The 16,480-nt window shown below is 57.2% G+C and overlaps 1 protein-coding gene and 1 long non-coding RNA gene across 2 annotated transcripts; one reads left to right on the forward strand and one right to left on the reverse strand.

Moving 5' to 3' along the window:
• Positions 1–3,681: 3,681 nt before the first annotated feature.
• HOXB9 (homeobox B9) lies at positions 3,682–8,954 on the reverse strand. Its single transcript, XM_058703795.1, has 2 exons — positions 8,336–8,954; positions 3,682–5,600 (listed from the first exon to the last, which is right to left on the reverse strand). Exons 1-2 carry the CDS (start codon positions 8,850–8,852, stop codon positions 5,365–5,367), a joined length of 753 nt encoding a protein of 250 aa, XP_058559778.1. The 5' UTR covers positions 8,853–8,954; the 3' UTR covers positions 3,682–5,364.
• Positions 8,955–13,011: 4,057 nt separating this feature from the next.
• LOC131497488 (uncharacterized) lies at positions 13,012–16,145 on the forward strand. The gene is made up of 3 exons (XR_009254986.1): positions 13,012–13,168; positions 13,796–13,901; positions 15,475–16,145. It is a non-coding gene; the product is annotated as an uncharacterized LOC131497488 (long non-coding RNA).
• The last annotated feature ends 335 nt before the right edge of the window (positions 16,146–16,480 follow it).

Genomic DNA, 16,480 nt, shown 5'->3' on the forward strand with positions numbered 1-16,480 from the left:
GTCTTGGGGGAAGAGAAGAAGAGAGACCGCGGCGAGGCTAATTTTAAGGAGGGGGGGGGGTGTCTATTTCTCAGGCAGGTTTGTCCGGATTGGGGGACACGCATCAGGCTGAACCAGGAGGAAATGGGAGATTTGGAATCAGAAGGGTTATGGACAGACAGCTCGTGGGTCTCAGAAGGAAAATTACCCCCAGTCCAAGCCTCCAGCTGCTAAATTTCGGAAGGACCCTTGTCCCCGAGGTTTGCCAGGAGCAGGGCCGCACGGATCCGGAGCTCTCACCTGGAAGCCACGGACCGACCGCGGAGAACCGAGCTCCTGCTTCACGCCGCCGTGCCCGCCCCCACATCCAGCCGGAAAACGCACACTTTTTGGGCTGCCCAACTTGGGGCGCGCAGAGCAGCCGAGAAAATATACGAGACCTCCCGCGCCTCGCCGTTCTGGGGAGCCCCTGCCCCGCGCCTGGATCCCCCGGCGCGCGCCCAGCCCCGGACGCGCACAAAGGCTCTGAAGCCTCCGTCCGTCCGTGCTGAGCCGCCCCGCCGGCTTTGGGCACCGACGAATCCCCACCAACGCCAAGGATCCATTTCTCCCCCACATGGCAACCCCCAAACGCTGGGCTGGCTCACCCGGTTCCCTCTCCTGCTGATCCCGTCTGGGGGCAGCTTCCTCTTCATCCGACCCTCTTCTACCCGCTCGCCCCTTTCACCTGACCTGCTCACCCGCATCCGGCTAGACATTCCTCTAGCTCCCCTCCCGGAAAATCTCATTTTTCCCAACCAGTTCTCCCCTTTTATTTTGCCCATTTCCCTATTATTATTATTATTATTATTATTATCGTTACTACTGCTACTGCCCGTTTTCAGGCATTGGTTCCCCTACCGACCACAGAAACTGGGTGAGAAGCGCTGAGACCTCCTCCTGGGGGAAATTCAGAAAATTGACCATTTGAGGGGAAGGGCGGGGGAGGGGGGGGAGAAACACACTATATCTGAAATCTATAAAATGGGGGAAACGGCCATAATGAACCCTATATTTTTATTACGCGCAAATTATTCATGACTTTTGGTAGCGCTCAGTTCATAGATTGAGGGCCGACCAAGGTGCGCGGTGCCGCCGCCAGAGTCCGCAGCCGCCGCCGCACCGGGGATTTTCGCGTGGAGCAAGGGTGCCATCTAGCGGCCGTCCTGAGAAAAGGCGCCGCCGCCACCGGCTCGGCCAGTTTCTCCCGAGATGCAGCAGCCTGCAGCCGCCGAGGCGACCTGCGGGAGAAACTTTCATTATTAGCAGAAAAGGGGGAGGGAAACGAGAGCAGGCGAGAGACAAGGCATCGGAAATCAGGAAATGGCTCATGAAATTGTGCAGATAAGCTAAAAAAAAAAAAAAACAAGGAGAGGGGGTAGGGAGGAAAAAAAATGAAACCATAAGCTTTTTTCTTCTCATACTTACCCCCGACCCCCTCCCTCCATCTCAAGCCCCTAATTTCTAGCGGAGACCGCCATTCGGTGCGTCGTTTATGGCCCGTAAAAGGGGGAGCCGAGTACTTTTCAAACCCAACACGATTGTTTCAAATTCTGAGGAAGAAACAATTGGGCTTTTTGTGGGGGGGAGAGGAGGCCCGGGAGGGTGGGATGGGGCTGTAAAAGGATCAAGAGGCTGCCCGCGCCCAGACGTCTGGCCCCGCCGGACTTTGTGTGTGTGTGTGTGTGTGTGTGTGTGTGTGCGCGCGCGCGCGCGCGCGCGTGTGCGCAGGGGGCTTCTCATTTATGACGCCCGATCCTGGAGGGGGTGTAGGGAACAAAGACAAGAGTCTGAATTGTGACAACAAAGTGTTCTTCCCTCCCCTGTCCCTCTTCTCCCCCTCTTTGCCCCCCTCCCCCGGGCCTCCCCCCTAAACCCCAAGCCTCCGGGAGGGGGAGGGTGGGGGCTCCGGAGCCAGGCCCACCCATTCGGCCGCCAGCCCCCGGAGCCCAGGCCCAGCTGCGGCTCCCTGCGCTCCGGAAAGTTTCCCCTCACTGTTTGCTTTGCTGCTGTTTAGTTTCTTAACCTTCAGAAATTTATACGCTATAAACTTTTATAGCGGTCATATTCTTTTATTGCTGCGCACACGGCATTGAATTCCTCTCCCGGCCGCTCTCTGTCTCGCACTCTCGCGGTCTCCCGCTCCGAATCTCTCGCTCTCTTTTATGACAACAGATTTCCCCATCTCCGGCTTCCCGGCCTCCGCATCTTCGCCTTTGTTTGTCTTTAAAGAAGCCACCCCCGGGCTCGGGACCCTGACGCCGGCGGCGGCTTCCCCGGGAGGCCTCGCCCCCCAACCCCGCAGCTCCGCGTCCCGCTCCGGCCGCGCCTTCGCCTTCCCTCCCGGCGGATGTTCGCCCGCTCGCGGCGCCGGGGAGCCCAGGATGCGGAGGGAGCCTAGTCTACACAAGCTCTAAAGCCAGATTCATTTCATAACCCGAATGGAACCCTCCTTGGAGGATGCGGGTCCGGGGCCCTGCCAGACCCGGGAGCTTCGCTTTTCCCCTGCCTTTTGCTCTCTGTCCGACTAGTTCGTGCTTTCGTTCGCTGGAGAGGGGTTGGCCTGGCCTCTTCACTTCCAGGCGCCTCTCCCTCGGGCCACGCTTTGTCCCCACCGCCACCCCCAACCCGCAGGGTCTCCGCGGGCTGCCGCGCCGCTGGGGTGGGCCCGGCGGGAGGCTCCGGGGGCGAGCGGCCGCTTCCCCACCGCCCGGCGGGCAGAAGCCGAATCCCAACGTCTGGCTGGAGAGAGGCAGGGCTGCGCGGGACAGCGGCCTTCAGAAGAGGTCCTGGCGGGGACCCCGCAGTCTGTTAGGGACGGAGAGGTGCCTCTGGAGACCGAATTTAGTTCTGGGGTCCGACTGGGGAGGGAGGTTTGGTTTTCTCCTGAGACATTTCTGTTGCATCCGGCCACCTCTACCAAACTCCACCCGCGTGATACCAAGGCTGCAGCCCTGTGGCTCGAATTGGAGCCTCACACTCCTGGTGGGGGCCAGAACCCTAAGGGGCTCACTCCTTCTGAGCGCAAGAGAGGACAGTCTGGCCTTCCTAAGGCCTCCGTCTACACCCGGTCGCCCCACTGCAGGGAATGGCTGCAGGAAGCTGGTGCCTTCCTCACTCGCATGATATTTTGAAGTGGCCAAAGCAAGGCGATGCTCTCAGCCAGCTGAGAGAGGAACTATTTCCAGGAGTGGCGGGGCTCTGTAGTTGGTGGGGAGGCCTCCTGTGCAACTTGGGGGGGGGGGGAGGAGATCTCATTGCTCCCTGCAGACCCAGACCCCTCTCCAAATCACTAATCTTTTCCTTCCGTCCCCCTCTGGTCTCCCGGCTCTCCTGTGGGAAGGCTCTTGCTCCCTTTAAGCAGAGGTCTTGGGACCTGGGGTCCAGACCAGTTCTCAGCCCCACCAGGAAGCCCTGCCCTGCAAGGTCTAAAGGAGGCACCTCTTGGGCTAAGGAGTCTGTTTTCCAAGCTACCCTCTTGGAACAAGGACCTCTACCTCTGGCCAGGTGAGGAGAGCCAACACAGAATAAGACACAAGAAGAGATTTATTTTCTAGAGTGATATATATTTTTTGTTCTTTTTCTTGTTTTTTTTTCTTCCAAAACAAACAATCAGAGCTCTAGGCCCCTCACCCTCCCACTCCCACCCACGCCCCCCTCCCATATAAGCGACAACTGAAAACAGGCGAGACAATCACCCCCAAAGAAATCACGAAACACAGCACAATTTCACGACAGCCACCGACAAAGCAAAGAAGTTCTACTGGAGTGTCCCCTTGCAGGGTCGGGAGAAGCAGGAGCAAGAACAGTTCATGGAATTGAAGGGCGACTGGACAGTTCCGGGGAGCAGGGGCGGGGAGGGGAAGCAGGGAAGCACAGAGTTAGCTTCCGGCCTGCCGCTTAGGTGCGATTTCGCCTCTTTCCTTTGCACGCGGGACCGCGTTCCCCAGAAGCGCGCGCCCGGCAGGCAGCCGCGCAGGCCACCGTCCAGGCCCGAGTCGCGGGAGGCAAAGCCCGGCGCTGGGGCAGGTCTCGTTCTGCACTGGGGCGGGCAGCCGCGAGCCTCGAGGCTCCTCTGCATGGGTCGAGACGTGGGCAGGATGGGGAGGCATGCGCCAGGCTCCGCGCGCCCGCCGGAGCCTCTCCTCCCCCCTGTCCACAAGTTATCCCCGGAAGGGCGCTCTCGGGGAATCGATTCACAATAAATTCTCCATAGGACTCTCCTGACCTGGCTTTCCTGCCTATAGTAGGGTTGAGCTAGCAGGGGATGGAGGGTGGAGGGGCTTTTCTACAAGGGGCGGCTTGATTCGCTGGTGCAAGGTGGATTTGGCCGAACAGAGTTGATTTCAGAGCTGGGGAGGATGTGCAAGAAGGCAGGGCCTGTGTAGAGCAAGAGAAGCTAGTCTGTGTCAAGCGGGGCACAGATGAACAGACAGACGACATTGTCAAGGCTTACGACCCACGATTTGACCTCCTTTTGTTGGAAGGAGAGGAAAACAACATGCGGAATTAAACATTTCCTGCAACAAAACGTGTGCGTGTGAAACACCTTCATAAATCCTAAGATGCCTCCATAAGACCACTGCTGTCTTTCCTCGCCCCTTCTAGCTTTGCAGCTTGGGGGCTGAATTTACCCCATTTGCCCTTGGGTCCAAATGGGGTATAGTTGGGGATTCCATAGAGATGGTGACGTGATGCCGAGCCCTTTGGGCTACAACGCCTCATTCAGGAGTGCGTCTCTAGACATCTTCTGGATGTGGATTTGTGTCAGGGGTAGAATCTGGGCTTGCTGGTGGTCTGAGGGCTGTTCTGCCAGGTTTGGGGTGCGATGGTCTGCATTTGGGGTGTCACTTCATTTGAGTGTTGGCTGTGAGCTTTCCCCATTATCACTGTGGGCTCCAGGCTTTAAGTGTGTGGGCTTCTGTTGGGCTGTATGCAGCTGGAGTGTCCCTGGGTGACTCAGGATAGGGACAGGGCGGGGGGGGGGGTGCTGCGTGGAGACAGGTAGGCTGGAAGTGAGGGGCTGGGGCTTCCCAGAAAAATTAAGGGGATTGCTAGGGGCTCGACTAGGGGCTCTCTTTCCTTGCGGCCCATCACTTTGTTAGAAACCAACTACATGTCTACCTTCTAAATCAACAAAACTTCCTTCTGAGGCTCAGGGAGAAGAGAAGGACAGGTAAGGGCAAAGGAAAGATACTTGAGATGCAGAGAAGGACTTTGAAGAGAAACACCCCCTTCCCCATTCACTTGAATACATCCCAGACAGCGCTGGCCCTGCAGCCATCACTTATAAATAAGCGTGAGATGGGGAAGGGGCAGGGAGGGCCGGGCGGGGGTGGGGGATCTTCACTCTTTGCCCTGTTCCTTATTCATTTTCTTCATTTTCATCCGCCGGTTCTGAAACCAGATTTTGACTTGTCTCTCACTCAGATTGAGGAGTCTGGCCACTTCGTGCCTACGGTCCCTGGTGAGGTACATATTGAACAGAAACTCCTTCTCTAGCTCCAGCGTCTGGTATTTGGTGTAGGGACAGCGCTTTTTCCGGGAAGAGCGAGCGTGCAGCCAGTTGGCGGAGGGGTTGGCTGAAAGAGAAGCAGCGATAGAATCAAAGAAAGGAAGGGGGGCTGAAAGGCCCCCGTGCTCTCCTTCCAAGAGGATGTCCCCCTGGTCTCCACTCCCCCATCTTGCGTTGCGGAGGGGGGCGCTGGGCCTTCCAGTTCCCAGAAGGGGTCCCAGAGATGGGTCAGGAGTTGCTGTCGACATCGCCCGCCAGGTGACAGTTACTGGGACAGAGTGGGGCCAAACAGGCTTGTCAGCGCTTCCAAAGCTCTGCCTGTCTCAGGTTCTCGCTCAGTCTCTTTCTCCACTTGGGTCGCCACTGGTTGGGACTCAGGTCAAAGCCCAGCATGGCTAAAGCCCCTCCCCCCTCCCCACCGGCACCACCGGACTAACCAGAGGTAGCTGACCTGGAGGGTCCTGGCCCTGGGTCCGGGAGGTAAGAGGAGGGTTGGGCCCAGGGGGAGCCGGCTTCTGTTCAGCCACGCCAGAGAGACCTCCTGGCCCCTCCAAGTCCAGTCAGGGACACCCTGCCTTCATCACAAGTTTGCATCTCTTGGCCACATGGCAGCAGGCCTGTGTGTCTGTAGATACCTTGTCGCCTCCCCCCCCGCCCCCGCCACACACACACCCCGCAAACATGGGTCTGCACTTAGAGACGCAAACATCTAGCATACTCCAATTCACATGCAACCCAATTGCAACCATTTATCAACTCCAGACTGTGGACAAGGGAGCGCCAGGGGCTCGCAGATAACTTATGGTTGCAATAGTCTCTCCTTTTCCGCTCCTGCTCAGCTCGCAGTTTGGTTAAAGCAAGTTCAGGGAGATTGGGAAGCGAGACTGCTCCGGTCCCAGGGTGGGGGGCCGTGGATGATGTGGGGGTGACAGAAGGCCCTTCACAGCACACCTAACTCCAACTGGCTCCGTGTAGTGAGGAAGAGCAGAGAAAGGGGTAATTGAATGGAAGAAGGGGAGGTGGGGGGTGGGGGGAGAGAGGAAACAAAAATATACACGGGCTTGTCTTCCTTTCACTGTCTCTCTCCCTACCCTGGAACTCAGAAAAGTTGCCAAACAAAGCAGAGCCAATTAAAAATAACAGTCACCCTTTGCTAGATTCTCCTCCCTAAACAAAAAGCACTGAATATATTTAAAAAAAAAATAATCTGGCTCATCCTACACTAAGTACCGTGTCTTACCAATTTGCAGTGCTATGTCTTTAATGTGATTGCCTGGGATGGGACCTACAGCCGCATTAAATATGAAAGAGGAAAAAAAAACTGTTAATAATTGATCCCAGCCCAACCGCCGCCTTGCAGTAATGGGCTTTCCAGGCAGAGTTTGGGGGGCTTGGTGTGGGGGGTCTGTTTGGGTGTGAGTCGGGAGGTTTGGGGAAGAGCCCGTGTTACCCAAATGCTAGTTCTTGTCATTAACCCTGGCAGGCTGGAGGTGGTAGGACCTGGCAGGGACCTCAGGGGAGTGGGGGCAGCTCTCTACCCTCCAGCAGACAAGGGCGCCCCAAAGGGCCCGCGGGCCACCACGCTGACAGGAAATCTGGCAGGGCAAGCAGAGACCAAAAAAATCTGACCCTCGCTCCCCCAAAAGAGTGAGGGGTGAGGACCTGTTCCGGTCAGCCTGGGGCTTATTGTTCGGAGCTAAGAACCCCCAACCAATTTGCTTCTTCTCAACCTTAAAAAACGAAAACGATGAGACTCCCCCTACCCCACATCCAGCCAGCAGCACCTCCTGGAAATTAGCCAGACCTGGGCTCCTGGCGGGGGTGCTTCTGGAGCAGTGGGAAAGATGAGGAGTAACTGCCATCGGAGGGTAAAGTTTTCCGCCTTGCCGCAAGCCTCTCTTCCCCCCACCCTTCCTCTCCCCAGGGTCCCTTCGGGATCTCTCCTTCTCCACTCTGGCGGTCGGCCCCCGAAGTTCAGAAGCGATCCCCCGACTCCCCGAGAGGCGGACGGCTCCGGCTGGGGCTATAGGGAACCCCGCGGAGCGCAGCGGGGGCTGCAGAAAAGGAAGCTGCAAGCCGGGCGAGGATGCCAAGGAGGGGAGGGGGCGGCCGGAGGGAAGGCTCCCGGGGAGGGGCCGGCGCATCCGGGGAGGGGGCTCAGTCACCGGGTCCAGGGCTTCCCCGCCCCTCCCGGCGCCGGCTGCGGACCCTGAGCGGCTACTGCGCGAGACCTGCTAGGAACAATCCTCCGCCAAGCTGTTGCATCGCAAATAAAATCCTAATGAGCCCCCTCCCACTTCCCCTTGGCCGGCTTTTACGGTCTGCGCGTGGCGCGGGGAGCTCTGCCAGCCGCGCGGCCCCGGGCAGCCCCGTGCGCTCCCGCCCTCGCCGGCGCGGGCTCTCGGCCTCGCCGGCTGCCGCCCGGGCCCCGGCCCCGCCGGCCCCTCTCCCGGCCGGCCGCCGACAGCCTCCTCCCGGGCTTTGAGCCCGAGCCCCGGGGGAGTGGGGGAAGGGAGGCCGAGAGGGCGGCGAGGTGGTGCCTGCGCCCCAGTCCCCTCCAGGACGTGGCAGCGGTGGGGGCGGCGCTCCGCCAGCGGCCTCAGTCTCCCCTTCGGGGGGCACCCGGCTAGCTTTGCCTGCTTCCTTCCTTCCTTCCTCCCTCTTCCCTCCTCCCCCGCTCGCTCTCTCCGGCCACCGCCGCGGTCTCCCCTCCACATTGTCCGCAGTTTATTGCCTCTCCCCTCCCCTCCCCCCACCTCGCCTGGCCTTCGGCCTGGTATTTCCTCACTTTTTATAACTTACTTTGATCCGGCCTCTCTTTGTCCTCGCTTCCTTCGCAAATTTTATTGTCCCCGTAGCCGGGTCTTTGATTAGACAGGACGGCCTCCCTGCCCGCCGAAGTTTCCAAACTGTACTCGGGCGTGCCCTGTTTGAGCAGCTCCCCAGGCGCGCCCAGCAGCGGCTCCGCCTTCACCGCCGCCTGGCCCTGCCCCGGAGCAGCTTCGCCGCGCGGCGCCGGCTCCAGCCAGGTGCGGAGGTACCTGCTCTCGGCCGGCGGGACGCCCTGGGGCTGCAGGTAGGGGTGGTAGACGGACGGCAGGCTTCCGGACGCGTGCGGGCTCAGCGGCGCCCAGGAGGCGCCGAACACCGGCGCTTTGGGCTGGAAGCTGCACGAGGGGAACTCCAGGTGCTCCGCGTGGCCCGGCTGCCGGGGGCTCGCGTACTGGCCGGAAGGAAACTTGGCTGGAGGAGCGTCCTCACTCTCGTGACTTATGATCGAGTCGACATAATAGCTGCTAAGCGTCCCAGAAATGGACATTCTCAGACATTATCCGGGCGCTCGCAGGGGGAAGGGAAGCGCTCGCGCGGCGGCGCCCAAGCAGGGAGAGGTGGCACCCAGACCGGTGTGAGGGCTTTCGGACGCGACCCCCCCAGCCCCCCACCCTCCCACCCCCACCCCCTGCTCAACTTCTCAGCCAACAAAGTACAGTGGAGCAGCCCGGCTCAGCGCTCCTTGCAAAATGATTGGTCAAAGTTTTTCCGACTGCCTGATAAAGCGTCAGCTCCAACATAAATCAATCGGGCGAGGGGGCTGCGCTCTCGCTGTCATCCGTCCGCACCGCATTCCATATCGAGGATGGATTGTTTTATGCTGATGCAATGTGCTATCACGTCAGGGCTCCGGCGGCCACGTAACCTCAGCCCGAGCTGCCGGCCGCCCTCCCTCCCCCCCCCCCTCCCCTCCTTTTGCAGGAAGGGGGGTTGTTCTCGACATGGGGCGGCGGGGGCGGAGGAGAGGCGGAGGGAAAGCAGCGGGCTGCCTCGGGAGGGATTCAGGCTGTGGAGCCCTCTCCCCAGGCGGGTCCGGGAGGAAGAGAGGGAGAGCTGGGCAGAGGGAGGGAGAGAACCCCAGCCCGGGGAGCAGACCGAGAGGCCCACAGCATAATTAAAGAGGGGGTGGGGACAGGACCCCCCAACGCCACTCCACCCCGCAGGCCTCGTTTCCTCTCCTCTGTCCCCTTGACACAAGATGTTTATTAAACAACAGTGCGGCAGCAATCCACTGGAGATGAAGTAAAGGGGATGGGAGAGAAGTTGGGGGGTTTTATAGGGCATTATCTGCTTTGGAGGGCTCTCTGTGACTATGTTGGGAGGTTTACAGGCCTGGGAGCTTCTCCTGACCCCTCGGTAGCTGACAGAGGAGAGCGGGGTGAGTGTCCAATGACCTGGTCCTAAAATTTAGCTATCCTAAAATCAGAACCTACATGAGGTTAGAGGTATTCACCAGGCCCTGAAAAGTTGAGCCTCAGAAAGAGTTTAATACAACTAGCCAAAGGTCCTTTAAATTCCTAGGGCCTCTCTCTGGCCCCGATCAGAGGGAGGTAGGGGGTGGGGGGGTGGGGGCATAGCCATTACTCTTTTCCTCCCCCTGATAACTGCCGGGGGCCCTTAAAATTGCCCCGTTGCGGGAGCCGAATGTGAGAAAGGGTTAAGGGAAATTCCCTAAGGTGTCAGCAGAGCAGAGGTGTGGGAAGGGGTCCCGCAGTTATCTCCCCTTACAGCCAGTGAAGAAGGGGCCCAGTTTTCGACTCTTCCGGATGGCTCTTCTCACCCGGCATCGCCTTCCTGATAGATTTCCAAATACCGGTATTGGGCACCAGTGTAGACCGAGGGCCTGCAGGTCAGTCTCCCGGCCACCCGCCGCCTCCCCTCCTGTGAACTCTCTGGCTGGAGCTTTCAGATAGTCGGTTTTATTGGTCTCTGCTACGCGGCCCTGCGCTGATTCTCCCCTGGGGCCACCGGCTGGCTTCCTGGCTCATCTCCCGGCCGCAGCTCCTCCAGCTTCTGCCCTGGGTACAGTGGCTTCTTGTGGTGTAGAGGCACAGGGAGACGCAACCCCTGGGCAGACCGGGCTCTCCTGCGGTTGGGGCTGGGAGCAGGCTGGGGTGGGTTTTCTCAGCATTGCCGGGCCCTGGGCCCTTAAACGATCGGCTGTCCCCAGCCCTGTCCTTTTACCGAAAGCGGGGCCATTCTAATTTGAGGTTTTATCTTTTTGGCCATGTACCCCTCTGCCTGCAGAAAGCTGCAGATCACCTCCGCACACACACAGACACGCTCCCGCCCGCTTTTCTTTCCAAATGAAGCCATCTCGTGTCATTACGTGTGAAATACGAGGGCGAAGCGCCATATTTCTTCACATTATGGCGATTTCAAAATGATTTTTTAAAGATCAATGCCAGCGCCCAGCCGGCCCCCTCCTTCCCCACCCCAGCTCTCCGAGGGCGACAGCCCAGCAGATCCGGAACCAAACAGCGTGAAGATCTGCTTTTTCCATGGGACCCAAGTGGGGAAACAAAAATCCGATGCAAATTCTTCTAAGTAGCGGTTGGACGCTTGGGAAAGTCAAGGGAGCTCCCCGGACTCAACAGCGAGAAAGCTGGGCACAGAGCGAATGAATCACAGTTAAGGCAAAGCACCTGTTCTCGATTTGCCAGACGTATGGAGTCTGCTGTTGGCTTTACCTGTAATAAATATATTCTTCAAAAAAAAAAAAAAAGCGCCTCTCCTGCCATAAATAATGGTGTTATGAAGCATGGAGGGCCGAGTATATGACTTTCTGTAGTATATAAATTAGGGCCCAAAAGGCCATGTGGAGTGTGGGCAGGGCCTTTTTTATTCATAGAAAAGTCACAGTGCTGGGCTGCTCTGAGGACCCAGGCCCGTGCAAGCGCTGGGCTCTGACTGCAGCCCTCTGGTTCCCATTCCTGGCCCAGACTTTGTTGCTGCCTTTCTTTGCAATAAGAGAGAAGTCAAGAGGGACGCTTCCTTTAGGGAAGAAGTTAGAGGCAGCACATTTGAGCTCCTGACTTGTGCCCTACAAGGGTGGGGAGGCCCAGGAGACAGGGTTTAGGTTTCTGACTTGCCCATCTCCCCTTGTGGCTCCTAGGTGCTGGGTAAGGAGGAGACCCAGGCCTGTTTTTCTGAGACCAGAGCTTAGCCTTTGCTCCTAACACCAGAGTGTGGGAACAGTTTCAGAATGACAGGTTTTGAGGTCTCAGTCTTCTCAGGAGAGAGGGCTCTGGAGGGACGAGAACGAACCAGCACCCCAACCCTGGGTCTTGCACCCCAGCTCATCTCCCAGGTGGGGAAGCAAATGCACCAAGCGATAGTCCCACCCCAGCCAGCCTTTCTAGCAAATGCTGCTGTCCCAAACTGGAGCTCAACTCCAGCTCAGGCAGAGGGCTAAAGGGTCAGTGGGGAGGGAGCACCCTGTTTGGGTGCTCTGAGGGTCTGTGGACGCCCTCAAAACCTTATTTCCTCTCCCAAACAATGGTACCCACCGTGAGGGAAGGAGGCAAACAGGACTGCCGGCTGTCCCTGGAGCCCAGCTTCTAAAGATGCTTAGTAGAGAGGTTGCTTGAGTGGGGGTCACTTTGTCCGGAGACAGCAAACTGCTCCCCACGCCACTCCTAATCCTAAAGAGAAAGAAGGAAAACCTTGCCTGCCCCCCGCCCCCCAGTCTCTGGCCATTCCCAGCACAGGAGCTGCCGCCTGAGCACAGCTAGGGCCAGTAGCTGGTGGCTCGGAGAAGGACAGGCAGGGAAAAGCTGCAGCCCTTGGCCACACTGGGGCCCAGAGCAGCCAAGAGCAAGGCAGAAGTGGGGAGAGCAGAGGCCGACCCTGGCCAGGACCAGACGGTGAGTGCCTGTGCTTGGGGGGGGGGGGGCGGCTTTGGGAAAGATCCTTGTCAATAAGAAGAGACAGGAAAAAAATCTAGACAGAGGGAAGGAAAAGCAAGAGAGGAGGAAAAAAGAAAAAGAAAAACAATAAATGGGGAAAAGGGGGAAAAGTTTGGTTTTAATAGATAAGCTAAGCTGAAACTTAGGCATTTTGTATTTGAATAGATGTGGATATCCTGTATGTATATTTCAAATCGATATTTATTTATGGGGACCCAGTGTGCAAATGTGCTGTACTCTAGGTTGTGTATAGAATATGTAATAAATAAATACACCCAACTATAATAGCGGATGTGCTTGGGTGTTCACACAGAAGACCCAATGGTGCATATGTGGAGGCATGTATAACCCCTGTGAATGATGTGAGTTTACGATTCTGTTCATAGAAGAAGATCTGTTACCCAAAAGTTTGTGCATACATTTTTATAACTATCACACACCTACGGAAAGGGCAAAAACTTGAGTATTTGTGTACTTGAATTCTGGCTATAAAACATCAGTTGATCAGGAAGCCTTGCTTGAAAATCTCCTGTTGACTTGATATTCAGGCAAAATATACATCGTATCCTCAAACAAACGCATGTGGCTTACATCTGAATCCTTTGATAACTTTCTTCCAAAATATTTCTGTGGAAGGTAAAGGAAATGCCTCAGACTGGCCCAGGGGAGGTCATGAAATTTTGTGACTTTTTTTTTTTTTTTTTTTTGTCCGACCATGACCTCCTTTACTGTGTATCTCACCCCAAACTGCAGGAACGATGTACATCGTGTGATGTTTCTTTCATGGTAGTGATGGACACAAGGATGTAAGCACCATTACCTGCACACAAGCGTGTCCCTCACAAGTGTGAATCTGACCAGTGGGCAAAGATGAGCTGAATGTGAAAGCCCTCAGGTAACTGTGGGGGTCACACAAAAGCACTGCTATCTACAACGAAATTACAAAGGTCCCCAAGCCTATGTCTCCAACCACCCAGAGATATTTCTTCTGACCCAGAACCAGAGTCCAGACCCACTCTGGGAAAGAAAGAGGGGTGGGGATGTTTGCTCCAAGGGGGAAGAAATCAAGGTCCCCAGAACCTTCAGCCTTTATACAAAACAACCTCTAAACCGGGATCACATCGAATCCACACACATGGGTTCAAACCTCAATGCTGCCACACCCTCCAAGTGGGGCTTTTAATTGCAAAGTAACGAAATCTCCTGCCAAATCTCCCTCCCAGGATGTCAGAGGTGAAAGGAAGAACGGAGAGGTCACCGGCCCAAGCAGACCTCAGGAATCTTCTTCCCAAGTCTCAGCCATCGGGGATATGGAAAGCGGTGGGGGTGGCTGACTCTTTGGGAGGGGGCATCCAGGAGGCCAAACGGGGTTGGGGGCAGGCGGGGCGGAAAGGAGCTGAGCAGGTAGAAGGTTATTACGGAATTGCTTCCATAAAACCTGAGGCTGTTGTAAAACCCTCTGCTTTCCAAAGACTTGATTTCCTCTTTTCTCTCTAACATCCCCCTTTTTTTCTTTTTACAGCACTGTTCCTGGGAGGGGGTGGCCAAGAGACGCCGGGATGGAAGACAGTCAGGCTCCAGGCTCCGGGTGGCTGGGCAGGTTTGTGAGAGGCCCAGAGAGAAGTAAGGTAAGGCAGAAAGACACCCTAGACCACCTTCACCCAGGCTGGAGGACAAGAAAATGTCAAGGAGTTGTGTTGTTGGCCTTTGCTCACCACGGGGGTGGATTGAAGGCTGCATTTCTCCCAGGGCCAGAGGTGGGTCTCCCAAGGGCCCTTCCACTCCTAGCAGATGCCCCTTGTTCACAGACTGCCCCCCCTCCATGTCAGCTTGGCGCCAGAGCCCCATCCGGTCGGGCCTCTTTCCCGGCCCCTTTCCACATTCCCTTGCCTCAAGCAGGGGGGGAAAGTTTGGGAACAAAAGTTAGCTTATGCTTTGGACCGTCCCCTCCTTCCGCCAGTACGTCTAGCTATTCCTCTCCTGGGCCGGGAGCCAGCAGCCTAGAATGGGTTGGGGTCAAAGAGGGTATCATGGTTTTGCCCCTGCCCCACCCCCCCTGCATCATCTCCTGTCAGACCACCAGTCTGGAGTGAACTGCCCAACAGCCTGGGCTCCCCATTTAGCCTGCACATCAGGCCCCTCTCCCAGGGGGTGGCCTCTACGGACCGAGGTAAACCTGTAGCCCAGCACAAGGGTCTATGGGGAAGCCTTGGCCACTCTGTGGAACAGGAGCTGAGGGATTGGGAAACATAGGACTTTTTCTGCCCCACCTCTGCCCCACTAGGGGGCCCTAGGAAGGACCCTGGAGGCATACAGGCTGAGGCTACACGGGATCCTGACATTTCCCCTTTAGAATGGGACATACTGAGCCCTCTTCAAGGACCTGACGTTTCCTGTTGAAGTGGAGTCCTGTCCCACCCCACCCCCCACCAAGGGTTGCAAAGATCTCAAGGATCCCTTGTATCTCTTGAAACCAAGCATTTGCCAAGTTGGAGAGGCTTTCCTTGAAAAGTCTAAACGTAGACAGGAGTCCAAGATCCCAAGGCAGAAAGCCTGAAGCCCCAACCAGCATTCTTTGGCTCTGCAGAATAGCCCAGTAAGGTGCCTCTGGAGAGTAGAATGTTCTCCATTCCTGCTTTCCCTCCCAACACCCACTTAAAAAATACGGAAGTGGAAAGACACCCTAGGGCTTCCCACCTCTTTTCTCTGGGGAACATCTTCGCTGTTTCTGGGTGAAGGATCTCGAACCTCTTCACCATTTGGCAAGAGTGATACACTGGTCCTTATGCTGCCTCCCTGCCCAGCACCCACCCCCACCCCCCACGCACACTCCTCCAGCTAAGCGAGGAGCAGTAGCTGCCGTGAGTCGGGTGGTTTAATGTCGTTGTGTTCAGAAATCCAGGCCCAACAACATGAAACTACCTAATTCACTCAGCAGCTCCAGGTCAAGGGCTCACTGAGGGGGCAGGCCCCCGTAGCCATCTTATGGGCCAAAAAAACAAAAAAAAAAAAAAACAAAAACAAAAAAAAAAACCAAAAACGGTTGGCCAACTCACTTCATTTTCCTCCACCACTTTCCCAACAGAACCCAGTTGCTAGTAAACAACCCATCCAAAGATCTGGAGGCAGGACTCCAGGCACAAACATTCAGGAGCCGGTGCCACCAGCTCAGAGATTCCGGGAACTTTTGTTCTCTTCCAGGAGCCCTGGTGGAGGAGGATGGGGACCCTAGGCCCAGCCCCAGACCTGGACAAGGCCTCACAGCTACACCTGCCTGGTCACCACCTCTCAGCCTCCGTCTCTGCAGCTGGAGGTCTCCACAGATAAGATTTCTCAACTTCAAACTGTCATCAAGGTGCATCTCCACTCCCCGTCTTCGGGCTAGTGCCTATATTCCAGGGTCACCCGGGGTAGTTCCGAGAGGCCAAATCTTCAAGCCCTACACCACCCCCCTGCTTTGAGACTGGAGTAGAGACCGGAGAGCGGAGAGGCAGAAAGTGACTGCTGGAGACATAGATGGAAAAGCAGAGTGTGAGAAAATACCAGGAAGACTAGGGATGACAGGCAGGCAAAAGCGGGTTGGCCTGGACAGTCGCTGCGAAGTCGAAGTCGCCCTGCCGGAAACGTCCGGGGTAGGGGTGGGGGGACCTGGTTCCGCAGAGGCTGAGCCGTCCCAGGTAAGAGGATCCGCTCCGAATTCACAAATGAAACCTGGAGGCTCAGCTTGGGACGCAGAGAGCAAGGCTGCTTCTTGCTTCCTGACCTTCAGCTTGGGCCCTTCGCTCTCCGCCCCCACCGATCTCCCCTGCGGCCACCTCTACCCCTCCAGACGCCCGCGTCGTCGTCGCAGGTGTTCAGGCACACAGCCCACAGCGGGCGGGCGGCCGCGCGAGCCGAGGCGGCGGACTCACCTGGACGGCGGCGGCAGCGGCGGCGGGAGCGGCCGTCGGAAGGCGCGGCGCCAGCGGCCTGTCCCCCCGTCCGGCCCGGCTCCCTCCCGCCCTGGCGCCGGAGGCGAGGGTCCGCGTGGCCACGTGTCCGGCAGGGAAGTCCGAGGGAGCGGAGGAGTCTGCCCGGCCGCCCGCTCCCCCTCCCGGGTATAAATCTTGGGGACCGGAAATACAATAAAACTTCACCGTGTTGATGAACTTCAAATGGTTTACATCCCCTCCTGTCCTGAAAAGAAAGACGGCCGGGGGGCGGGTTA

The sequence above is a fragment of the Neofelis nebulosa genome, chromosome 16 (genome assembly GCF_028018385.1).
Source record: "Neofelis nebulosa isolate mNeoNeb1 chromosome 16, mNeoNeb1.pri, whole genome shotgun sequence".
Taxonomy (NCBI): domain Eukaryota; kingdom Metazoa; phylum Chordata; class Mammalia; order Carnivora; family Felidae; genus Neofelis; species Neofelis nebulosa.

Bases quoted from the DNA above. Each gene is read 5' to 3' on its own strand.
- HOXB9 (XM_058703795.1), bottom strand. From the start codon at position 8,852: ATGTCCATTTCTGGGACGCTTAGCAGCTATTATGTCGACTCGATCATA. The intron at 5,601-8,335 runs GTAAGTTATAAA...CTTCTCTTTCAG, and splicing joins CAAAGAGAGGCCGGATCAAA to CCAACCCCTCCGCCAACTGG.